Source organism: Sapajus apella, unplaced genomic scaffold, assembly GCF_009761245.1.
Source record: "Sapajus apella isolate SASKATOON/1434 unplaced genomic scaffold, GSC_monkey_1.0 scaffold6, whole genome shotgun sequence".
In the NCBI taxonomy this organism is placed as follows: Eukaryota; Metazoa; Chordata; class Mammalia; order Primates; family Cebidae; genus Sapajus; species Sapajus apella.
In genome coordinates this window covers 11,846,049-11,872,887 of record NW_022436946.1, presented here as the reverse complement: position 1 = coordinate 11,872,887, position 26,839 = coordinate 11,846,049, and the positions used below count along the sequence as shown (strand labels likewise).

General features: G+C 42.3%; 1 protein-coding gene across 2 annotated transcripts in view; it reads left to right on the top strand.

Annotated features, from left to right (window-relative positions):
• The window catches only part of ARFGEF3 (ARFGEF family member 3), a 175,781-nt gene that overhangs the window by 82,312 nt on the left and 66,630 nt on the right, over positions 1-26,839 (top strand). For both annotated transcript variants that reach the window (XM_032274646.1, XM_032274647.1), the window contains 5 exons: positions 1,680-1,758; positions 11,821-11,925; positions 13,416-13,749; positions 19,956-20,068; positions 21,124-22,034. In XM_032274646.1, the coding sequence (XP_032130537.1) occupies positions 1,680-1,758; positions 11,821-11,925; positions 13,416-13,749; positions 19,956-20,068; positions 21,124-22,034 (1,542 nt within the window). The remainder of the gene's footprint in view (positions 1-1,679; positions 1,759-11,820; positions 11,926-13,415; positions 13,750-19,955; positions 20,069-21,123; positions 22,035-26,839) is intronic.

Here is a 26,839-nt window from a genome sequence, read left to right as displayed (position 1 = left end):
CAGAAGTCCACATATAATTAACCAGCAACTTAATTTTTAAAAACAGGTTTGATAATATTGTTTTCTGAAAGAGGTGTGCAAAAATAGTATCATCTGGTTAAAAACTGAAATGTAGATTTTATTCCAGACTTTATTCAGTAATTTTAAAAAATTGGACAAATCTGCTTTTCTGTTATATTTGCCAGTTAATAATAATGAGAAGGAGATAGTGGTGAGGGGGAAGGAAAAAAGGGAGAGAATAAAAAGGAGAGAAACAGCTAAGCAGCCAGTTAGGAGAAGAGCATTTGAAAGAAATGAGAAAGAGACACGCCTTAAGTCACGTTCTAAAGCATCACCAGATTGTATTGTTTTAGTCCCATGATGCTATATCCCTGGGCCGAGGACAAGAAGGGCCCTTTTCAGTTGGATGTTTTCAGTGACATTCGCTAAGATGTTCCATCTTCCTTTACTCTCTTGTTGGCTATGGTGCTCTCATAAAGGCTTCACTTTAATGTAGGATGATTTTATAAACTAAAAAGGGGTTCTACGTCTTCTTGGTCAAGGATACATCTCTAAAAAATATAGTAGTAAAAAATTGACAAAGGTACTTATTTGACGTTTATCTAAAATTGAGCTTAAGGATTACCTATTTGGGTTTTAGTTATCTTAAACTGTGTTTTATCACTGTAGCTTATCTTTTTTTTTTTTTTTCAAAATCTTAATTTTAAAGACTTACTCTGTCGACCAGCCATTTATTTTTCTTTCTCTGCCCTCCTCCAACTTTACTTTCTTACACACTTGCCATTTTTTCTCCATCTTGATGTCACCGTCATTCATTCATTTATGTATTCATCAGATACTTAGAGCCACATCTGTGTAGATCTTTACAGGTTTTTATTTTAGAAAACAAATGTTCCCACTTGCTATTTCATGTAGCCTGACAATTCTGTGAAATTGGTATTATTTATCCCATTTCTGCCAGAAAAAACCCTGAAGTTTACTCAAGCTCACACAATCAGCAAGTTGTTGACGTGTAGTTGAACAGATTCCAAATTTCAGCCTTTTCCCCACTACCCTTATGTGGGAATTTTGGTTCTAGTTTCTGGAAACTAGATCACATTTGGAGGGAAATTTTATTTTTTCTGTTGCTTCAGTATCAACAAAGACCATATGCCCTGCAGATGCTGAACAAATAAAGTAGGTAAAGATGGTGGCTAAATTATTTTGCCCCTTTTTTTCTGATTTCTTAATTCCAAAGCCCATCTTTTGCCATGCTGCCTTATTTTATCTCTCTGGGATACAACTCTAATCAGCTCAGAAGACCCAGAAATTCAAGGATCAGAATAAGGAATACATGTATAGTCCACTGGCCTAAATATAAAGAAAATTGCTGTCCATTGTGATGTTTTTTGAAATTACTAATTTCCCTTTGTTAAGTGCGAGTTAATTTTATCGGTAATAAACAATCTGTGATTTTCTTTCTGGACTATCTTTTGAGTGTTTTGCTTTGGAGAGACTAATTAGACTTAATTCCTATTTTTCCGTGATCGTCACTTTGGTGGCCTCAGGGCTTCTCCACATCTGAAAATCATCTTTTCAGTCTGGAAAGCCATCTAAAGTGGGAGATGGGAAGGACAGTTCACGGAGCTTGTCGTGCCTCCTGTCGATGTCTCATGCCTGTAACCTCCTCTGTTTTGAAGGGTCCACGGTGGAGTCCCTCTGTGATGATGTTGTCTCTGTACTCACCATCCTGTGTGAGAAGCTACAAGCTGCCATCAAGTAAGTGCCCTGACCATTGCCACTTTTCCTTACCAGTCGTCTACTTCTGAAATAACCTTTGTCTACAGCGTCACTTCAAATGACGGACTATAAGATTATAGGAGCCCTCTCTACCCCACCGCCTTCAATACTGGTATTTACCCCTAAAGAATATATTCTGAGATTTGGGGCAATTTAAATTACCACATACCATTTCTAGAGTACGTCATTTTCTGATGTGACAATGGGGAAACAATACCTTACAGAGAACAGTTGCTTCCTGGAGCATGGAGCCGAGTGGGAGGAATCTTGGGCTGAGTGCTAGTCGGTGTGAGAGTCAGTCCTATCTTGGTCAGATCTCAGCTGTGTCCTGGTGCATGACTCTTCTCATCAAACTCTGCTGCCCTTTCTTCCTCTATCAAATGACAGCATTGGACTGTTTAATCGTTCTCTGTTTCTTCTACCATTCCAGAGCCTATGAGCTCACACAGCTGCCTTTAAGAAGACCATGTTACTTTTTAACTTTTTTTTGCATATCAGCTTAATCAGTGTATAAGTTCACTTAGGTGATGTCTGCTGCTCCAACGTTCCATGCAGTCAGTTAACAAGACAACCTATGCACCTGTAGTAAAGCCAAATCATAAAATGCCAGACTTTCAACATGGGATGAAGAGTCTCTACCAGCTACATATGTCATGAATTGCAAAATTCTGCAACACAGTACAATTCAGAAGTACTCTTTGAATTATGAAAGACATTAAATTATCATTCATTGGCAACTAGGATATCTGATAATGCAGAAAACTCGTCGAATTTTAAATGCAGTAACGAGTTGGGAGAAATAGACTAGTTGTAGGCAAGAGTGAGGTCTCTCACTTTGCTGGAAACATTGCAGAAACTCATTGTGTTGTTTGTTTTGCTTTTGGGTTTCTCAGAAATTTAGGATTATTTTTAAGCTAAGCTTAGAATTACTCTTAAAAGTTGTTACCAAATGGTTTCTTCATAAATTCTTCTGTTGTTCCTGTAAGTCACTTCTATATTTTGACCAAAGTAAGCTCTCTTTGTTCAGGCACTTCAAGGTCAAATAGAGAATAAAATCGTGGTACCAGGGTTGGGATGGGGGAGAGCAAATAGGGAAATACAAGGCAAAGGATTCAAAGTAGCAAATGTGTAGGTTGAATAAGTCTAAAGATTCAAATATACAATATGGGGAATATGGTTATTAATAGTGTATCGTATTCAGGATTTTTGCTAAATCCACTGGGATGTGGATGGATAGTGGGAGGGAGTGAGTAACTCTGAGATGATGGATATGGTAATTTGTTTCACTATAGTAACCATTTTACTATATATATAAATCCTATTACATCATGTTGTAAACCTTAAATATGCACCATAAAATTTATTTTTAAAAATGAAAAGGCCTATTTAATATATGGATAGTATAAACCAAAAAGAAAGAGCACTTAACTTTTCCCCTACCCTCACCCTCAAATTTCTCCCATCCCTGGACGCTGGCAGACTAGGAAGGCAGCAGGTTTGGGCCTCCCCCAGCTCAGGAGTGCTAAATCTTACAGCAGATGGATGTAAATAGTGCTGCTATACCCTGCTTAGGTCCCCATCTTTTCTGACCATGGAGTATTGGAACAATGGAGCTGGCACTCAGATTACCATCATAACCGAGGGCTCTAGCGCCAAGTGCAGCAGCCCCATCTGTAAGGCCCCATGCCACCCATTTGCTTGGGACAGTCCTAGATGATACCTTTTGTGTAATAATTATAATTACCCTCCTTTACTCTCGAAGGTGTCCTGGTTTGGATAGGTCATGTGTTCACTCTACCCATCAGTGACCAGAGGTCTGATCTCTTCTAGTGCTAATTCCTCCCTGGCCCCATCCAGTTCCCCTCCATCATAATACAGGCAGCTGGTATAGCAGAGCTGGAATATGTTTCTGTCGGCACATTTTCTCCTAAAACTCAATCACCAGTGGTATTTAATCACTGTTGACTCAACGACAACAGTGATTATCCTGGTTGGATTATCTGGGTTACAGCCCATGCTCTGTCCCTTACTGGCATGTGACTTTGGACAAAGATCTGAACAACCCTAAGCTTGTGTACCCTATAAAATAATTAATAGACTATTATAATTACTATAATATTGTATGGAATATGATATCAGTAATGTAAAACACATTCGTGTTTTTGGAAGATTGAATGAGAAAATTCACTTAAAAGACTGCCACTGCACATCAGCCAAAGAGCTCCAGGAACGCCTGAAGTTAACAAGATTCATTTTATTAACTTCTTATATGAGGGAGCGTGTCCACCATGGGGAACCACAGGACAGTGAGTAAAAGGGTGTTCGGAGGGGTCGTTCTAGGATTTTAGCATGAGTTAGGTGATTTTGAGTGGGTTAAAAATTGAGTGTTCTGTTCAAAATGGGTGCTGTCAGAAAGTAGGGGCAATTCTAGCATTGGGCATCTTAATTTTTTCTAGCAGACAGGACGAACAGATGGGAGCTAGAGTTGTCAGAGAAGAAGAAGTGGGAGTCACTTAAGGGAGAGGCACATTTGTTCATTTTCATGGTCATACCGAGCCCTTTTAAAAAAGAAGACCTGTGTTAAGGCATGGTCGTTGATTGGCTTAATCCTGTTTAGTGCAGTCATGGTGAGTCTTCATCTGATGTTAATACCTGGGAACTTGTTTGTGTTCACCAGAGGACACCACAACCTAATTGGTGGCAGCCAGGTAATGCCAGCTGTTGGAGATGCTTCTCCCCAACCCCTGCCCCACCCCCCAGGTCTTAGCATTGGCAGGGAATAGAACGAAGACCACCAGAACTATGAAGAATAAGAAGACTGTATTTGTTACTTCACAAGCAAGGGAAAACTAATTAGCTAAACTTTTTTTTTCCTGAATAGTGTTCTAAGTGCTAGAAACGTGGGAGAGGCTCATGGTAGTTATGCCAGTTAGTAATTAAAACCTAGCTAGAAGTCAGGAGTTTGAGACCAGCCTGGCCAACATGGTGAAATCCTGTCTCTACTAAAATTACAAAAAATTAGCTAGGCGTGGTGGTGGGCACCTGTAATCCCAGCTACTAGGGAGGCTGAGACAGGAGAATCACTTGAACGTGGGAGGCAGAGGTTGCAGTAAGCTGAGATTACGCCATTGCACTCCAGCCTAGGCAACAAGAGCAAAACTCCATCTCAAAATAAATAAATAAAACCCTAGCCAGCAGGATAAGGCAGAATGTGTCTATAGGCCCATCAAGGATAAACTTAAAACCTAAGTCAGAAAAGAGCCTAGCCTAGGTACAGTGAGTGCCTGGTGTTATGGGGTTCAAGTTCATCGTTCTTTAAACTTGGATGGCTCCAGCCACCCAGGAACCCCCATCAGCTCCAGGAATCCCCTTCACCTGTAGAGCAACCATATGACCTGGTTTACCTGAGAGAGTTTAAGGTTATGCCTATAATGTAATTATTACAAGCATTCCGTTTTTAAATCTAGGAAATATTGTTGTAAGTGGAATTATTTTTAATTGTGCAGTATCTAGCGTGTAGTAAATATTTGATCTAAACTGGTTTGTTTGCTTTTAGAATAGTTGCTGCTATTTCTAGTCGTCATGCAGTTAGGAACACTAGGCTGTGTACATCAGAAATTTGACTGTAGATTGTTAGGAAAATGCATTGTACAAACGTTGCAAATGCACACACGCACAGTACATATTAGAAACTAGAGATGAGAATTGCAACTCCTGCTTTTTTTTGCTCTCCATTTGCTTGGTAAATCTTCCTCCATCCCTTTATTTTGAGCCTTTGTGTGTCCTTGCATGTGAGATGGGTTTCCTGGATACAGCACACCGATGGGTTTTGGCTTTTTATCCAATTTGCCAGTCTGTGTCTTTTGATTGGGGCATTTAGTCCATTTACATTTAGGGCTAATATTGTTATGTGTGAATTTGATACTGCCATTTTGGTGCTAGCTGGCTGTTTTGCCCGTAAGTTTTTGCAGATTCTTCATTGTGTTGATGCTCTTTGCCATTTGGCATGTTTTTGGAGTGGCTGGTACTGGTTGTTCCTTTCTATGTGTAGAGCTTCTTTCAGGAGCTCTTGTAAAGCAGGCCTGGTGGTGACGAAATCTCTGAGTACTTGCATGTTCGCAAAGGATTTTATTTTTCCTTCACTTATGAAGCTTAGTTTGGCTGGATAGGAGATTCTGGGTTGAAAGTTCTTTTCTTTAAGGATGTTGAATATTGGCCCCCATTCTCTTCTGGCTTGTAGGGTTTCTGCTGAGAGATCTGCTGTGAGTCTGAGGGGCTTCCCTTTGTGAGTAACCCGACCTTTCTCTCTGGCTGCCCTTAGCATTTTCTCCTTCATTTCAACCCTGGTGAATCTGACGATTATGTGCCTTGGGGTTGCTCTTCGTGAGGAATATCTTTGTGGGGCTCTCTGTATTTCCTGGACTTGAATATTGGCCTGCCTTGCTAGGTTGGGGAAGTTTTCCTGGATAATTTCCTGAAGAGTATTTTTCAGCTTGGATTCATTCTCTTCGCCGCATTCAGGTACACCTATCATTCTAGGTCTTTTCACATAGTCCCACATTTCTTGGAGACTTTGTTCATTCCTTTTTACCCTTTTTTCTCTAATCATGCCTTCATGAGGCCAACAAACATATGAAAAAATGCTCATCATCACTGGTCATCAGAGAAATGCAAATCAAAACTACATTGAGATACCATCTCACGCCAGTTAGAATGGCGATCATTAAAAAATCTGGAGACAACAGATGCTGGAGAGGATGTGGAGAAATAGGAACACTTTTACACTGTTGATGGGAGTGTAAATTAGTTCAACCATTGTGGAAGACAGTGTGGCAATTCCTCAAGGACCTAGAAATAGAAATTCCATTTGACCCAGCAATCCCATTACTGGGTATAGAGCCAAAGGATTATAAATCGTTCTACTATAAGGACACATGTTCATTGCAGCACTGTTTACAATAGCAAAGACCTGGAACCAACCCAAATGCCCATTGATGATAGACTGGACAGGGAAAATGTGGCACATATATACCATGGAATATTATGCAGCTATAAAAAACAATGAGTTCATGTCCTTTGTAGGGACATGGATGAACCTGGAAACCGTCATTCTCAGCAAACTGACACAAGAGCAGAAGATAAAACACCACATGTTGTCGCTCATAGGCAGGTGTTGAACAATGAGAACACATGGGCACAGGGAGAGGAGCACTACACACTGGGGTCTGTTGGGGGGAAATAGGGGAGGGACAGTGGGGGGTGGGGAGTTGGGGAGAGATAGCATGGGGAGAAATGCCAGATATAGGTGATGGGGAGGAAGGCAGCACATCACACTGCCATGTATGTACCTATGCAACAATCTTGCATGTTCTTCACATGTACCCCAAAATCCTAAAATGCAATAAAATAAAAAAAAAGGAAGTGGGCTATAGCTACGATGGAGAGTGACAGATGAAGGGGGCCAGGGGACTGATCTGCACTGGATATTTTTTAGATGAATAAACTGCTTAAAAATAAAATAATTCAAATTAATAAAAAAGAAACTAGAGGTTGTAGGTTTCAGTTACTGAAAAACACAGCATTTCTTAATCATATGACTTGAGAATAAGTTTTTTGTTTTTGTGGGGTTGTGGGTTTGAGACAGAGCCTCACTCTCGCCCAGGCTGGAGTGCTGTGGCGCGATCACAGCTCACTGCAACCTCTCCCTCCTGGTTTCAAGTAATTCTCCTGCCTGAGCCTCCCGAGTAGCTGGGATTACAGGCACACACCACCACACCCAGCCAATTTTTTACATTTTTGGTAGAGACAGGGTGTCACCATGTTGGCTAGGCTGGTCTCGCAGTGGCTCATGCCTGAAATCCCAGCACTTTGGGACCCAGGTGGCGAATCACTTGAGGTCAGGAGTTTGAGAACAGGTTTCAAATGGAGAAAATTATTCACATGCACATTTTTCTAGGATTTCTCATTGTACATCGGATCAAAGATGGCTTTAGGCATGTTATTTTGGAGCTTAATGGTTTTATAGGATTCTCATAGTCTTGCTTGATTTTCCAATACAATTCCCCTGGTCATAGTTCTGCCTCTATAAATTGATTGCTTTGTTTGATTTTGGTATTTGCCATCATGACTCCATTACCCTAAGATGGGGGCCTTTTGCTAAAGATGCTGGGGCACAGGATGCTTAAGGTAGCTCTAAGGGAAGGCCTCTATGTCCACCTGGGAAGATAATCCCATGCCCCAACTGCTCTCACCAGAGACCAGCTTCTGTTCATTCTCTTTGCCAGGTTTTCACGTATGTGCCATTTCTTCTGATTTTGCTACCGTAATTCCTTTATTTCTATTAGCTAGATTGATGCCTCTTCTACCCTCTGAATAGGTTCTTCCTCTGAAATCACACCAGGATCAGTATTTACCCTCAACAGCCATTTCCAAACTCAGTGCCTCATGGGGCTTTAGCTCTGTAGGGGTGTGTATTCATGATATGCCTGGTCTCTTGGGAGGATTCAGAAAATGTATTCAGGTACTCAGAACACTCCCTCACATGCCTTGGAGATGTGATATTAATAGAGTCCTATATTAGGCAAGTTAAGTTACATGATGCTTTTTAAATCCAAGAATTTCTGGAAGGATAATTGGGCTTAGAAAGATACTTATTTTTTGCCTGTTGCTCCCACCACTCTTTCCCTGCTTCCCTCTCCTCCTAGAACAGAATGTTAGAGCAAAATCTATACCATTGCAGGCTTGGAATCGATGGGGCCCACTGAAGCATTCCTACTGTCTGTCTGAATTCCATTTCACTCCTTACACAATTAATTTCTTCTCTCCTTTCTTTATCTAAATTCAAATCTATTTCTAAGGGAGGCAAGGTCAATATGGTTCAAAACAAAACAAAACGCTAAAAACTCCAGAAATACAAAACATGCTAGGTTGCGCTCCCAGTAGCCTTGCCAGGAAGGGTGGCTGCTTTGCCTTCACAGCCCATGGGCCCCCGCCTGAGCATTGTTCTCTACAGATCGTGTACCTGGGAAGAAGTCCAGCAATGAGCAGAGAATGAGACCAGCAGAGACTCAGCCTGCCAGCCATGAAAAGTGACTTACAGCCCTCCTAAGTAGACAGGTTTTTCCCTCGGGTGTTCTGAAGGAGATGGCCAGTTTCTAGGCTATCTTTTGCCTTACACATTCTACTTATGTGTTCATGTAGGGACAGCTATTACAGGCATATACAATGTGCACGTGTGTGTGTGTGTGCATCTAGTGGAAGGTGCTTACGTTTTAAACAGCTCCTTTAATGATGTGACTCATGCAAGGCCACGATCACCTGTTTTCCAGACTGCCGCAACCCACGGAAAAGCTGCTGCGTTCAGTCTCCAAGGAGACTCTCAGGCCAGTTACCTTGGCAATGCGTTCCCTGTCAGAGAGTCTGATTCCCTGGGGGTTGTGATATTCACTGTGGCACACTTTGCCAATAGCTTGATGACTCATAGCTTTTCTGTGGATTTATTTCCAATAATTTCAGAAATTGACAGTGTTTACTGTCTATAGTTGCTTTAGTTTTATGATGCTAGACTGACAGTTTGAAAGAAAAAGAGAAATGTTTGAATTGGAGCGTTTCATAATTTTTCTTCTTAATAATGGGTCAAGTGATTTGGTCAGAATGGTTAGCCGAGACTACAGTGAAGGCAATCCTTCCAGAAGGGATTTTTCAGATATGGCTTATAGGTGATACCACGGCCCTCCTGATTTGTCCTCTCCACTCAATTTCTCATAAAGCAAACATTGAGCATTCTGAAACACAAATCTGCTCATGTCACTCTTTTACCTGCAAATCAAGTCCAGATATCTTAGCGTGGCCTGCAGAACCCTGCCTGATCGGGCCTCTGTCCACCTCTCAGGCTCTCACTCTGTGCCTTAGCCACAAACCTCCCAGCCCAAATCCCTTCCTCCTCTACCCCCACATTTTGTCACACCTCTTCCTCTGCTTCTCCATGCTACAGTCTCCTACTGAAACTTCATTTCCTGTGGAAATGCTTTCTAAGAATGTGCTCCTGCTATGTGGTCTCATAGAGCCTTGTGTTAAGGTATTCACAGCCCTTCCCAGCAGTGCTTTGTCTACTTGCTTATATGTCTGTCCAGTCCCATAAGAGTGAAGAAACCTGCTGTTTCATGTCAAGAGCTACGTCTTGATCAAAAGCATAGGGAAGCTTGTAGGACGAGAAGCCTAGAAATGTGAGGTCCTTACCTGGCCCAAGAATGGCTCATCATTTCTTACTCTTCCTCCATCCTTCACCTTCCTCTTGGCAAATAGTGATAATTTTTGTGGAGGCTCGACCTTTCCCCATCTCTTCTTCCACCCAGTGGGTGTGGTAGGCAGAGTCTATCCAAATAGAAATGGCATTCCCTTCTACAGCACAATAACATTATTTAATTATTATACAGCTCTCTTTGGACAAGGAAGATTTATAATATGGGTCAGGAACCTTTTTCTATAAAGGGCTACAAACTATCTCTGTCCCTTGTCTTTGTTTTTGTTTAGTTCTATATACCTTAAAAGAAAATAAAAACAGTATTTTTAGTACGCAGGCCATGGAAGAATTTTGACAAAGGTTTTTAGAGCATAATATCAATGTCAGGGTATTTAATGGTGCATAAATGAAGAGTCTACCCCTCTGACTATCCTCTGTCTTACAATCTCAGTCTGGCAACTGTATAGATGTAATCTCTGGCCTTGGCACTGTCGTTAACTTTTCCTTGCTTCCTTCTCATCTCTTCAAGTTTCTAGTTGGCCTGGCATGAGCCTTGCTGTTCCTTCCACCCCCTTCTCCTGGGAGTTACTTGAACTGTTAAAGATACTAGACTTCCTTTGGTTATTAGATTAGGAGAAAGAGACACAAAAATTATTTGCATAAGCAAATTTTCCTTTTTCTGAGAATTCGCATTCCACATCGGTGAGTGAACTCTCTAAAAACAGATTTACTGTATTTGCAATAAACATGTCTCTGAAAATTAAATTCTTCCTTAGCCCTGTCTGTCACTCTTGTCAGCTGCTTGGATTTTAATACTTTCTGGTAGGCTGGGCAGAGAAATTAATCTGGATATTAAGAAGGTGTTTCCCGTAAGGTTGTCTGTTCTCTTAATCTACCTCTGTTCTTTTATAAGGAGCCCCATAATAATAACTTGGACACAAAATAATCTGTCCTTTGAAAAATCATGTTTCTTCAATAAAGAAGAAAAGTCTAATGCAAGTTCATAAAGTGTTCACCAATTAAAAGATAATGTGATAAACAGTCTCTTGAAAGGTTTAGATAATTAAACCTATTAAAAATTAGCATTTCTGGCATAAACTATGGACGTTAGTTAATATATAAATATCTGTTTATTAATTGTGGCAAATGTACTATACCAGTGTAAGATTTAATAATAGGTTCAACATGGTAACTCTTTTCATGGTCAGTTTTTCTATAAATCTCCAACTGCTCTAAAAAGTAAAGTTTATTAGTAAAAAAAAAAAATCACCCCAACTGTATTATTTGGCTGAACCTGCTGTAATAAAGTGCAGTAAACTGGGTACCTTAAACACCAGTTGATTGTATTACAGCTCCGGAGGCTGTAAGTTCAAGATGAAGGCGTGAGTGGGGTTGGTTCCTCCTGAGAGCTGTGAGAGAAGCATCTCCTCAGGCCTCTCTCATTGGCCTGTGGATGACTGTCTTTTCCTGTTTCTCTTCACACTGTCTGCCCTCAATGCCTCTGTGTCCAAACTTCCATTTCTGGAAGGACAGAGTCGTGGGATTAGCATCCCCCCTAGTGAACTGAGTCTAACTTGATCACCTCTGTGAGGACGTATCTCCAAATAAGGTCACATTCAGAGGTGCTGGAGATTAGGACTCCAACCTGTGAATTTTAGGAGAGACACAGTTCAACCCATAACGCTAACCTTCCCCCAAAAACTAGCACCTACCATTGTTCTGAGTGTGTTTCCACACATCACCTCTTTAATTTTACCTTGTCTTACATCTGGGTTTGTGTCGGCTCTGCTCCTCTGCAGTAACAGTCAGCAGCTGCAGCTTCTCTACCTGGAATGCATCCTGTCTGTGCTCAGCAGCTCCTCCTCCTCCATGCACCTGCACAGGGGCTTCACGGACCTGATCTGGTAAGCACCCACCCCTGATCCCCCCATGCTGATGCTGACCTGAGGGCTGCTCCTGGTTGTGTCTCTGGGTCCCTCTCCATGAAGTCCGTGACCTACCAGTCATACTTCCATCTGCGCATAAATTTCTTAGAAAGCAGGGAAATTGTGGCTAGGTGTGGTTTCTCACTCCTGAAATCTCAACACTTTGGGAGGCTGAGGCAGATAAATTGCTTGAGGCCAGGAGTTCGAGACCAGCCTAGGGAGCATGATGAACCCTTGTCTCTACTAAAAATACAAAAATAGCCAGGCATGGTAGTGGGGGGGCTCCTATAATCCCAGCTTCTTCAAAGGCTGAGTCACGAGAATTGCTTGAACCTGAGAGGTGGAGGTTGCAACAAGCCGAGATCAAGCCACTGCACTCCAGCCTGGGTGACAGAGCAAGACTTTGTTTCAAAATAATAAAATAAAATTTCTTTATTTATAAAAATAAAGAAATAGTAATGATAAAGCAGAGAAATTGCTTTGTTGACATTCATCAGACCAAAACCTCTGGAAAACCCAGTGATGATTATGGCAAAAATATGCTTCCAGGGCCTCTTCGGTATATATCGTAGGATCATGAGAGATCAGAACCACGAGATTTTTCTGTGTTTTCAGCTCATTCAAAAAGCATATAACTCATGCAGGGGACAAGAGATATTGAGCTTTCCTCCTAGCCCGAGCTCCATCTCGACCCGCATACCAGTCTCTTAATCATAGTCGGAGATTCCCAGAAGTGGCAGGCCCCGCAGGCAGCCAGCTGGTTGCTCTGGGTCCCTGGGCTTATTGACGGGAAGGAAGTCAAATGACAACTGTATGGAATTTGCAATTAAATTAGGAAATGAGAAATAATTTTTTTATTTATAGTAATATGAAACTTTAGAACAGCCATTTCACATTTTGAGACCATTTCTTCACTTACGATGGTTTAATTTATTTTTTATTTTTTATTTTTGAGACGGAGTCTCACCCTGTCACCTGGGCTGGAGTGCAATGGCTCAATCTCAGCTCACTGCAACCTCCGTCTCCCGGGTTCAAGTGATTCTCCTGCCTTAGCCTCCCAACTAGCTGGGGTTACAGGTGCCTACCACCATGCCCGGCTAATTTTTGTACTTTTAGTAGAGGCGGGGTTTCACTATGTTGGCCAGACTGGTCTCAAACTCCTTAACTCCTTATCCTGTGATCCACCTGCCTTGGCCTCCCAAAGTGCTGGGATTAGGGGCATGAGCTACCACGCACAGCCTCTTAATGCTTCTCTTTTATTTTGTTTGCGCTAGCTCTATTTATGAGGAAAAGTATTGTTGAAATACCCAGAAATGATAGACTTAGAAAACGGGCAAAATGCAGCCAAAAGAAGAAGCAGTAAAGAACCCCCTTCTTATGTGTCATTTCTGTGGTATCTGTTTACTCACAGAGTAAATTTTATCATTTGGCTTGTGGGGAAACTTACTTTTCTCCCCATGTCTTCCCAGGAAAAGCCTCTGCCCTGCTCTCATCGTGATCCTGGGGAATCCAATCCACGACAAAACCATCACCTCTGCTCACAGCAGCAGCACCAGTACCAGCCTGGAATCAGACTCTGCGTCTCCGGGAGTGTCTGACCACGGCCGGGGATCCGGCTGCTCCTGCACCGCGCCGGCCCTGAGTGGGCCTGTGGCTCGGACTATCTATTACATCGCAGCCGAGCTGGTCCGGCTGGTGGGGTCCGTGGACTCCATGAAGCCCGTGCTCCAGTCCCTCTACCACCGAGTGCTGCTCTACCCCCCACCCCAGCACCGGGTGGAAGCCATCAAAATAATGAAAGAGGTGAGGAGGCACTGGAGATGGCCACCCGGTTTACCAGGGGCCTGACTAGCATCTCACATACAAGAAGTGCTCAGAAAAGGCTTGCTAATCACTTGCCAGAACTTCATTGCTGCCTCATGGTATCCAGTAACGAATGCTGTCTCTTGAGTCAGTGCGTGTGTACATGTATTGTGAGCCAGGGCAGGAGGGGTCAGTGATGCTCACCGATGCAAAACCATTTGATAATTGAGCTCGCGCTTGTTAAGACTCTGTTAGTTGTGCACCTGACCAGGGCCACGCTGAGATTTCATTCTGCTACCTTAGGTACTGTGTGTGCAGATATATGAGTTTATTCACCTTTGCCAACACTGTATTTCAAAATGATTTTATACTCAGATTACACTTTATCAAAAAAAGAGCTTCACCAGTCTCTGGTTGCCAAGAGGAATCCCTTTACCCCATTCTTTTGCCTCATTTCTCCCGAATGTCATGACCCCAGTGAGAACATAAAGGGTGTCCAGATTGCAGTAGCCATCCCAGTGTGCTACCTCATAGTTTCGAGGCGGAATTAGGGTTATTCTGAAGGTTCTTCAATCAGAGATTCCTCTGCCTTCTCTCAAAGAATCAAAAAGAAAAGTCATCAGTGTTTTTGTAGTTGTGAACCTGTTCATAAAGGTCAGATTGCATTTCCTTTTGGTGCCTCACCACCCCCCCACACACACACACAAAAACAGAGTAGCAAAATTCCCTTGTTGATGGTTTGTTTATTTTAAGCAATCATTGCTGCCAGCCAGTATCTAAGAAGTTAAATTTGAATTCTTTCTTGGTGTTTTAATGAGATTTTATTGTAATGAGTATTGGATAGTTCTGACCCACTGTTTCTAAAAATTAAACAGTGGACCAGATTTAATGGCTGGTTAAGAAAATCTATGAGCCCACAATAATAATTACCATTCTTTTTCTTGCCTACTATATGCCAGGCACTTCATATATATTATCTTTATTATTCATATTAAATTTGTGAGGTTGTATATCAACTTTATTTATTTTGAGACAGGATCTCACTATGTTGCCCAGGCCGGAGTGCAGTGACACAATCATGACTCAATGAAGCATGGACACTGGGTTCTAGTGATCCTCCTACCTCAGTCTCCAGAGAAGCTGGGACCTAGGTGTATGCCACCATGCCTAGCTAGTTTTTGTATTTTTTGTAGAAACATGTTGCCCAGGCTGGTCTCGAACTCCTAAGCTCAAGCAATCTGCCCACCTCAGCCCTGCAAAGTGCTAGCATTACAGGCATGAGCTGCCATGCCAGGCCATCAACTTTATTTTTACTGACTAGGAATGTTACTTCTGCCGGGTGTGGTGGCTCATGCCTGTAATCCAAGCACTTTGGAGGCCAACGTGGGCGGATCACCTGAGGTCGGGAGTTCAAGACCAGCCTGACCAACATGGTGAAACCCTGTCTTAAATTAAATTAAATTTAAAAATTAAATTAAAAAAAAAAAGGAATGTTACTTCTTTTCCCCACCAGAGCTTCAGGCAATGGAGATCAAAAGGCCAGCTTTAAGAACTGATCTTCACTAGGTGATCAGGTACAATACAGCTTTGGAAGCCAGTGAGACTAGACCACTCTCTACCACTCAGACCGCAGCGGCCCTTCCCAAAGGTCCTCCCCCACACCTGTTCAACTTGCATCCTGGAGGGGCAACTGTGGACTTCCTCTGATTGGCAGATCCCCAGGAAGATGGGCAAGAAAGGGGCTAGCAAGGCAGGCTCAGCTCCGTATCCTAAATTCACCAGTCGATCAGGGGCTCCTCTGCACCTGGAAGAAAGGAGAGGAAGGGAGAGGAGAGGCCTAAAATTTTACTCCACTGGGTGTTCCTCCTCATAGAAGTGTGATGCCAGAGAAAATTCCCTTCCCCAAAGGAACTTAGGCTTTAGGAGGTCAAATGATTTCCCCAAAGTCCCAAAGTAAAAGAAAAGGTGCAAATCCCTGTGACTCTTATCCCATGGTCTTTTCCTGTATCATACTTACCACTGGATTTGACTCTCACAGTGCAGATGACCCCCAGCAGCCCCTTTCTTGGTGTTGGTTCAGCTGCCGGTTTCAGGAACCTGAGTTTGAGACTGAGGGTTTGAATCCTCTCTCTGCCACTCACTGGCTACATGATAGAGGTACATCATTTAACTCTGAACTTAAGAGTTTTGTCATCCGTACATTGTCATAATATTCCAAAGGCTGCAAGTTCAAAATGCAATCAAGTTTGCCTAAGTACTTTGTAAGTATAAAGTGCTAAACAAATATTTGGTGCACTTATTACTATTCTAAGGAAGAGAAGAAACACATGGAGACTGAAAATAGCTGGTTCAATTCTAGCTGGCCTCCCTCTCCTGCCTGCTTTATTCCTTTTGTCTTACTGGACTTATGTCCGTAAATCACCACTGTTAACAATTTTACCATTGCCCAGGGCTCTCTAATGGCTCTTCATTGACTCTCCCATCAAGGCTGAGCTACTGTGCCCAGATTCCAGAGCCTTCTTACATCATTTGCATTTTCTATCACTTCCCAGGATGCACCTTCATCCCACCTAAATGACCTGCTTTGTTCAACTCCTACCTTCTCGCCTCTCTTCAGGGTCCCCTGTCCTGTATTCCCATGCTCCACTGCCTTCTCAGAGTTGAGTGGTTAATTTCAACAGGCTAGACACTGCTGCCTGTTCACATTAGTTTATTTTTAAACTCCCTTAGGAAAATAATATCATGCCCATTTTCCAGATGGGAAAGCCAAGCCTCTGGGTGAAGAAAATCACTTGCCCAAAGTCCTTCACCTTGTGAGCCGTAAGGCTGAGATGGTGAAGCCCGATGTTCTAACTATGTCTGCTGCTTTGCTATCGAAATTCTTGTCCTTCGCAGCCAGGCTTCCTCAGACCACTGATCGGGTTCTTCTTTAAATTCCATCCTGCCATTTAGCAATTGATTATACATCCCATCATACTGATGTTTCACGATAGAATGGGGAATGAGCTTCTTGTCTCCTTAACTGTACTTTTGTGTATAGATTGCTTATGTATGTTTTCCCCTAGTATTTCACTCTATAATGCTTGAATCAGAATAAGTGTTTAGTAACTTTCGACTGAATAACATGTGGACCTGAAGACAAAATGTCTACAAAGAGGCTGTTTTGTACGCAGCAGCAACCTTTCCTTTCCCCTCAGAAATGACAGGCATGAGAGCTGTCACTGCCCGCAGTAGAGCCACTTAGTACCTGAATCCTAAGTAGATACTTTGTATATGGCATACGTAGGTCTCTAAATATATTTTAAATAATTTCCTTCGTACTACGAAAGGAAGTTAGTTATGTTTTCCTGTTCATCGTAGATGTTCTAGCTTTCCAAGGTCATGTTGCAGAGGTGAGGCTAGAATGTGATGGTAGCACCCAAGTTGCACATCCAGGTGGTGCTGCCCCAAGGAGCCCAGCAGACTAATTGGGGCCAGGATGTTCTGAAAAGCAGCGCCTCCACTTTATACGACAAAACCAATCATTTGGGAAATTTGGTAACCTAGATACCAAAATGTGCAGGGCTTATGCACACAAAGAAAACCGCTGGGTACCCAGGATGTTTGTTTAGCCTTTTGGAGTTTGAACGCTTGGTGCGTTATTTCCCTGTTCTCATTGTAGTTGTCACTCTGCCATATGCACTATGTGCCTATTGATCAAGGACATATAGGACATTTTGTTTTTCAAAGCGCAGTCTCTTTTTTGTTTCTAATTCCCTACCCTCCAAAATGAACGGTAATGGAAAAGTATGCCTTGCTTCCTTTTCTCTCCTGTGGCTCAGCTTTAGAAGCTCCCTAGTCTTTATCAGACCTTGGCACCCCAGCCACTGATCCCACATCTCGTTCCCACCTGAAGAAGCTGAGGTTAAAAACATCTTTTCCTTTTAGTATTTGTTGAGGGTTCTTCAGAAGCCTAATCAGTCCATCTCTTTCCCTCCAGATCCTGAAACAATTGAGAAATAATCACAAGATTGATGTGGGAATTTAAATAGATTATCTTGGGAGACCAAGATGGGCGGATCACCTGAGGTCAAGAGTTCAAGATCAGCCTGGCCAACATGGTGAAATGTCATCTCCACTAAAAATACAAAAAAATTAGCCTGGCGTGGTGACACACACCTGTAGTCCCAGCTACTTGGGAGCCTGAGGCAGGAGAATCGCTTGAACCCAGGAGGCAGATGTTACAGTGAGCCGAGATTGTGATGCTATACTCCAGTCTGGGTGACAGAGATTTCATTAAAAAAAAAAAAAAAAACTAATTTATTACCAGTGAATATCTGGTTTATTACTGGTGAAGCTGGATTTTAAATGGTGGTGGGATCCCAGGAGACAGTGAGGTTTTCCACTCCCTCTTTTGGAAATGCAGCTACCCTTCCAGCAAGAGATGGAGCATCCTGAGGCTCATAGGGTCCAGCCAGGAGGCTGCAGGCCTATAGGGTGGGGTGGGAGAGAGAGAGAGAGGGAAAAAGAAAGCCTGCCTGACTTAGGCCCAGCATTGTCACTCTTTTTTTGATGTCAACAAAAAGGGAAAGCTTCATTTCTGTTCCTCCCAGAGAGCAGAAGTTTTCAATTTCTGTGGTAAGAAAGAAATATGAAAAGAGGGAAAGAGAGCCACTTAAAATACAGCTGCTTCTGTGTAATGGACCTTTTCCTAGCTTTGCTTGGAGTTATCAATCACTTCGAAGATGAATGGACAAAACGATGGGACGTCTGCTGCAGGCGTACTGCATTAACCATCTTTCCTTCAATTAATTTAGCCTCGAGTTGAAATTTCCTATAGACTTCTACCATATATACATAAAAATGTGTTAGAAGTGAACAATTACTAACATATATGAGAACTTGTGAGAAGCCAGCAAACGCAGTAAATGGGAAGATATTTATAGCTTTAACTCCTTATATTAGAAAAGAAAATCTTAATGTCCTAATTCTCCAGCTTAGTTAGGAAAAAAGAATAGAATAAATTCAAAGAAAGTAAAAAGGAGGAAAAATAAGGATAAAAGAAGAAAGTAATGTGACAAGGAAATATAGGGGAGTTTAAAGAGCAGAAATTGTGGCCGGGCACAGTGGCTCATGCCTATATTCCCAGAACTTTGGGAGATCAAGGCGGGCAGATCATGAGGTTAGGAGATCGAGACCATCCTGGGTAACATAGTGAAACCCTGTCTCTACTAAAAATACAAAAAATTAGCTGAGCATGGTGGCACATGCCTGTAGTCCCAGCTACTTGGAAGGCTGAGGCAGGAGAATTGACTGAACCTGGGAAGCAGAGGTGGCAGTGAGCCAAGATCGCCCCACTGCACCCATCCAGCCTGTGCATCCAAGCGAGACTCCATCTCAAAAAAAAAAAAAAAAAAAAAAAAAGGCAAAATGTTAGGACTGAAAAGGCTAAGAAAATTGAAAGACTATTCTCAACAGCAATAAAAAAATTCAGAACAGGTACAATTAGAAATAAGAATGAGAATAGCTAATTATAGATGTTACACACGTTAAATAAATAAAAGAGGTTATTAAGGCAACTTTAGAACAGTAAAGTTGAAAACCAGGTAAAGTGGATAAGTCCCTGGGAAATAATGCAACTTTACAAAAGTTGGTTCAAGAAGAAATTGAGGACCTGAATACTCCTATAATCTTTAGAGGAATGGAAGGAGTAGTTAAGGTATTCTCATTAAAGTTCTGGCCCCATGTAGCTTTAGAAACAAGTTGTAGAAGCATTCAAAGAACAAGTAATTCCAATCTTCCATGAACTTTTTCAGCGACAAGAAACAGGGCGAACTTCTCCACCCAGTTTATGAAGCTAGCTGGCTTGATACCAAAATAAGACAAAAAGTCCAGGAAGGTTCTATTATAAGCCAATCTTACTAAAGAACAGAGATCCACGTGTTTTCTAGTTCTATGCTAGAAAAGATTTTGAAACAATCCCTCTGAGAATTTTCCTTGTCTAAGCCAACCCTGAGCTGAGGAGCTGGGAGCCCAATATATACCATATGTCAAGAAGAAAATCCAAATGAGTCTTCCTAAGATTTGAAGCTCCAAATAGTTGTGTTTCTCCTTGTACTATATCACTCAGGAGGGAAAGTACGTGTTTATTTGATCTTACAATTTAAAAACCCTGTGCTTTTTTGTGATATTCACTTTTCTGTTACTCTTTTACCATTTTCTTAAAGATTCTCGGGAGCCCACAGCGTCTCTGTGACTTGGCAGGACCCAGCTCCACTGAACCAGAGTCCAGAAAAAGATCAATTTCAAAAAGAAAGTCTCATCTGGATCTCCTCAAACTGTATGATACTTATCCTTTTAGGTCTTTATAGAGACTGCTTTTCTGAAGACTTTTAACCTTGCTTGCAAATCCCTGAAGTTTTAAAAAAATTCTACATTATATAAAATGTATCTATTTAATAATTCACCCACAAGCTACGTGAGAAGGCTTACCTCAATTTATTATAATCTTGGAACTTTCCATATTTTCATATTGACTTAAAATCAAAGTGTAATGTATCAAATGAAATGTATAATAATTATTCATTGGGATTATTTTAGAGAACTTTTGACTTAAATACTGTAGCTATAGGATTTCTTCATATGTAGCTTCCCCCTAGAAAACTGAATATTATAGGACTTGTAATAGTTGTATTCACATGCATCTGCTCAGGAATATGTTTATAGAGGAAGGCCCACATTATCATATAACCATTATAACTATTTTCCATTTGAATCACTGAGCATAATACAAAAGTGAGATTGTTCAGGAAGATTATAAATGCTCATCAGGTGCTTCTGTTTGTATCCAAATAAATCAGCAAGCCAATAGGGAGTACGATTCAATGCAGACCACTTATGTTTTTTTCTTTTTTCTTTTTGAGATGGAGTTTTGCTCTGTTACCCAGGCTAGAGTGCAGTGGCACGATCTCAGCTCACTGCAACCTCCACCTTCTGGGTTCAAACGATTCTCCTGCCTCAGGTTGCTGAGTACCTGGGATAACAGGCATATGCCACCACACCTGGCTAATTTTTTGTGTTTTTAGTAGAGACGTGATTTCACCATGTTGGCCAGGCTCCTGACCTCAAGTGATCCGCCCACCTCAGCCTCCCAAAGCGCTGGGATTACAGGCGTGAGCCACTGTGCCCAGCCAGTGCAGGCCACGTTATCTGATTTTCCTCTGCACACCTGAGCATGTTTGTTTTCTTTATTACCCTGACCATTTCATTTTATGCAAATCAGACTATCTGTTTTGAATACTGTGCTATTTGCCGGGCTAACAGCTCTTGTTCCTTTCAGAGACATTTTCCATATTTTATGCATTTGTGCCACTTTCTCTTTTGAACACCGCTTAGCATCATGGATGGCATGACCGAAGCATGCATCAAGGGTGGCATTGAAGCCTGCTATGCGGCCGTGTCCTGTGTCTGCACCTTGCTGGGTGCCCTGGACGAGCTCAGCCAGGGGAAGGGCTTGAGCGAAGATCAGGTGCACCTGCTGCTTCTGCGCCTTGAGGAGCTGAAGGATGGGGCTGAGTGGAGCCGAGATTCCATGGAGATCAATGAGGCCGACTTCCGCTGGCAGCGGCGAGTGCTGTCCTCAGAGCACACGCCGTGGGAGTCAGGGAACGAGAGGAACCTTGACATCAGCATCAGTGTCACCACAGACACAGGCCAGACCACGCTTGAGGGAGAGTTAGGTCAGACCACACCTGAGGACCACTCGGGAAACCACAAGAACAGTCTCAAGTCGCCAGCCATCCCAGAGGGCAAGGAGACACTGAGCAAAGTATTGGAACCAGAGGCAGTAGACCAACCAGATGTGGTGCAGAGAAGCCACACGGTCCCTTACCCTGACATAACTAACTTCCTGTCAGTAGACTGCAGGACAAGGTCCTATGGATCTAGGTATAGTGAGAGCAATTTTAGCGTCGATGACCAAGACCTTTCTAGGACAGAGTTTGATTCCTGTGATCAGTACTCAATGGCCGCAGAAAAGGACTCGGGCAGGTCTGACGTGTCGGACATAGGGTCGGACAACTGTTCACTTGCCGACGAAGAGCAGACCCCCCGGGACTGCCTGGGCCACCGGTCCCTGCGAACTGCTGCCCTGTCTCTAAAACTGCTGAAGAACCAGGAGGCGGATCAGCACAGCACCAGGCTGTTCATACAGTCCCTGGAAGGCCTCCTTCCTCGGCTTCTGGCTCTCTCCAGTGTAGAGGAGGTGGACACCGCTCTGCAGAACTTTGCCTCCACTTTCTGCTCAGGTTTGTCAACAATTCTCTGCTGTGTAGTCAACAAGATTATTCAGAGCAGTTTGCCTTAATGGGCAATTACTGTCATGCTTATAGTTTGAAGTGCTCAAAGCATATTAATGAATCTTTGGGTTTCCCCAGTTTAAAGAGGGCAAAGAAATCTAAGACCTGTTGGTGGTGGTTTATTTGAATTCTACAGCAGTTGATGGCTGAAATATACTATGAGACTGATAAATGTATAGGATGAAAAGTAAAGAATGAGAAGTAGCTGCATTCTAGGAAGGTGCTACTGATTGAAACAAGATAACAATCTGTTATTCTTAAAACATGGAATTCTCAGTATGCTTCTATGTCTTGGTGTCTAAAATTCATAAAGCAGTGTAGTTTTGGCATAGCAAAATGTAAACTATTTTTTAAATTGCATTTTAGGTTTTGGGGTACATGTGAAGAGCATGCAAGATTGTTGCATAGGTACACACATGGCAGTGTGATTTGTTGCTTTCCTTCCCATCACCTGTATCTGGCATCTCTCCCCAACTCCCCACCCCCCGCTGTCCCTCCCCTATTTCCCCATGACAGACCCCAGTGTGTGATCCTCCCCTCCCTGTGTCCATATGTTCTCATTTTTCAACACCTACCTATGAGTAAGAACATGTGGTGTTTGATTTTCTGTTCTTGTGTCAGTTTGCTGAGAATGATGGTTTCCAGGTTCATCCATGTCCCTACAAAGGACACAAACTCATCGTTTTTTATGGCTGCATAGTATTCCATGGTGTATAATGTAAACTATTTTGAATGTCGTCTTGGATCAGTTGCAGGCCAAGTCCTCCCAATATATTTGACTTCTACTGAATATTCGAACAATGTGTGATAGTCCAGTATATCTTGGTAACATTGCATTCTCCCGTCTCAGACCCTTTCGTCTGTTGAATTGTGACTCAGTCCGTAATTAAACAGTGGTGCTGGGAGGAATAGCGGCCAACTCACACCAGAGAATCATGTTGGTATTATTGAAGGACAGAAGAGAATCACCTAGGGTTTTGGTGGAGGAAGCAGATAAAGAACACAGGGAAGTAGTAGCATTTCACATAGTGAATAATTATTTTTAAGATCGTTTTCTTGAAAGATAATACAGAAAAAAATTAACGGATATGTAAAATTTATGGCAATAATAAATGCTCGTGTGATACCAGGGAGGTCATCTGTGACTTGCCCTCAAATATAACGGTCTCTTGACCCCAGAGTACTGAGGCATTTGGATCTCCCTAGGCCTGTGCTCAGATCCAAAGGGCTGACCCTGAGAACTGACCCAGAACTGCTTAAAAAGCCATGATCACCACTTGCTCTTCCACCGCTGAACCCGGAACATGTGTTTGTCATTGTGCTCGCTGCGTTTGTCACAGTCATTTGTTAATGCATCCACCCTCCCCTCTCTACACTCCCTGCTCTTTGAGAGCTGAGACCTTGTCTCACTTCCTTTTTATTTCCTAACAAGGAAAACTTCACACACATACATGAAAAAATTGTAGCCCAGTTACTAGAACTTGGTTAGAAGCTGACTGACGTGTAGCTTAATGAGTATCTTTAAGAAGCTGACCAAATTGTCCTTTTTCAAGAGGACAAGAAAAAGACACTTGAATCTCAGTATATCCAAGGAGGAACATTTATTCATGTGAGAATGACCCAAAGTTGTAGCAAGCACCAAAGGAGACATAGAATTTTTACTCCAGAAATGTTCACATGACCTAGAAAAGGGTGTAAAGAGACATGATTTCTCAGCTCGCCTCTTATTTTCTAATTCCCAATTGTACACTGATTTTTAAGGCTACCTAACATAATTTCTTTCCTCAATATTTTTTCGTTTGAAGTTAAATGTAAAAATGAATTTTGGATTTTTTATTTGTGTGTGAAACAAAATTCATGTTTCATTGGAAGACTAGGAAAATGTATACTCTTCTTTAAAAAATTATATTTCTCCCTAGTATCTTTTATACCATTGTCTTTAAATTTCACATTCTCTGAACATTCTAGGGCTGTGTTTTTTGCATGTTTGTGTCTGTCTCTCTCTTTGTCTGACATCTCCCTTTCACGCCCTCCCTTTCTCTCTCTCTCTCTCAGATACAGCTACCCAAATCCTCCTTCAAGCAGCATTTATAGAGAAGCTGAATTGTGCTATATGCTAAGGTCCCAAAAGATGTACAGTTTATTCTCAATCAATATTTATTGATTGTAAATTGATGAAGCTGTTCTTTGGTCTTTTTTTTTTTTTTTTTTTTAACAGGATCCAACTGTTATTTAGGCTGAAGTGCAGTGGCTCAGCCTCCCAAGTAGCTGAGACTATAGGCACACACCACCACACCCAGCTAATTTTTTTTTCTTTGTAAATATGGGGTTTTTGCCAGGCACAGTGGCTCACTCACACCTGCAATCCCAGCACTTTAGGAGGCTGAGGCGGGTGGATTGTTTGGGCTCAGGAGTTGGAGACCAGCCTAGGCAACATAGTGAGAGCCTATCTCTACAAAAAACACAAAAATTAGCCAGGCATGGTGGTGCACGTGTTGTCCCAGCCACTTAGGAGGCTGAGGTGGAACGATCACTTGGGCCTGAGAGGTTGAGGCTCCAGTTAGCTGTGTTTGCACCACTGCCCTTCAGCCTGGGCAACAGAGCAAGACTCTGTCAAAGAAAGAGAAGAAAGGGGAGGAAGGAAGGAAAGGAGGGAGGGAGAAAAGAAGGGAGGGGAGGAGAGGGAAAGAGATGGGAGGGGAGAAAAAGAGAGAGAGGGAGGAAGAAGGGAAGGGAAAAGGGAAGGAGTCTCACTATGTTGGAAAGAAGGAAATAAAAGAGACGAGATCTCACTGTGTTGCTCTGGCTGGTCTCAAACTTCTAGGCTCAAATGATGCACCCATCTTGATCTCCCAAAGTGCTGGATTATACACATGAGCCACTGCACCAAGCCCTTTGGTCTCTTAGATGTACAGTAGTTCAGGGGGTGAAGGAGATGTAGGTAAAGCCTCTCAAGTTGTTCTTTGGAAGCGGTTGGTGGATTCTGAGTCTCTTCCTCTTCACACCTGGGAATGTTCTTGGAAAGAGGTTTGGCAGCCTTGGCTGCCCCGATCAGCTTGATGTCCTTTGTGCCGGAGGAGAGAGCGCAGCAAACATTGTTAGTCCCCAGAATAGCTGCGTATCAGAGTGCAGCACGGTCACCGGTTGCAGCAATAATGATGGCCTTGAGCCATCAAGGAATGGTAAAGTTATAGTTGGGGTCTTCTGTTTAAAATTAAAATTATCCGGGAGGCCAAGTCGGGCAGATCACTTCAGCCCAGGAGCTTGAGACCAGCCCGGCCAACATGGCAAAACTCTGTCTCTACTAAAAATAAAAAAAAAAATTGGCCAGGCATAGTGATACATGCCTGTAATCCCAGCTACTCAGGAGGCTGAGGCAGGAGAACAGGAGAATCGCTTGAAACCAGGAGGCAGAGGTTGCAGTGAGCCAAGATTGTACCACTGCACTCCAGCCTGGGCAAAAAAGCAACTCTGCTTTAAGAAAATATCAAATTAAAATTATCCATAAAAAATAACTCCACTGCAGAAGTTTCAGCACAATATATAAAGTTTAGCTCTCAGATAACATCTTGTTTATCAACATGCCCCCAGTAATTCCAGATGAATGAATTGTCACAGCAGTGAGGGCTGACTTCCAAAGAATCTCCCTCATCTCTTATGAGAATTAAGAAATAGAATCCTAGCAAAGTATTTTTAAAATCTGAGGCTAGAGCAGGTCTTCAGTTTTGTGTTTTGGTACCTTTCAGGTTAACACTTATTTATAGTGCCTACAAAACAGGGCTTTTGTGAATTTTTTATGTGGCCAGAATATAGCCCTATAAATGTTGCAGACTGCCCAAATTTTAGAGTTCCACAAATTTCCCATCAGACCAAATATATTTTATGAAATTACTTCTTACATATAGAAATCAATACATTGAAAAGGGTCTTCACAAGTGTTTGGGTGTTTTCAAATATAATTTTTATTGACTGTAATTTAGTTGTAGATCTGTTTAATTCTAGTGACATGACAATATTTTTCTATTCAGGAGTTGGACTCTATTTCCAAATTACAGACCCGTCACTCTGTGATCCTCTTACCAATAATTAACTCTCTTCCACCACTGCGGTGGTTCAGCTGGTGGCGCTGATCATCGCCGTGGCTACGTTCTAGCCACTGGGTGCTGGCCCATGTCCACCTCTGGATAAGGCATGTCCTTTTGCTCCCCTTACAAGTGCCACTTCCATGATTAAAAATTAGCAAAAGAGAAACATTGGTGCTCTACTGAGACAGGAAGATGGCAGATTTCCTTTGTTCCTCTAAGAGAAAGCTATGAAAGTAAAAATAGAAGAGTGGGAGAAGGGAAAGAAACTCCCTGAGTTATAAACCATTTCTTTGACTCGTTATTTATTTTGATGTCAAAAGCTTCAAACCTCACTTTGTCATAAAGTCCATCGAGCCTTAATCCCTATCCTGTTATGAAGGGGCTGCTTTGTCAGCTGAATCACAGTTACTCAGTGTTTCTCAGTGACTCCTATCCTCAGACAGCTAATATGCCATTGAGATAAGTCTCCTTAATTCTACAGGATTCAAGAGAGCCTTTCTTTGCAAAGCAATGAAAGTTTCATATGGTCAGTGCCACCAGTTGAACCACAGCAGTGGTGGAAGAGAGTTAGCTATTGGTAACAGGACCACAGAGTGATGGGTCTGTAATTTGGAAATAGAGCCCAACTCCTGAGCGTTTGAAAACGTTCAGGCAAATAAAGTCTGGTTT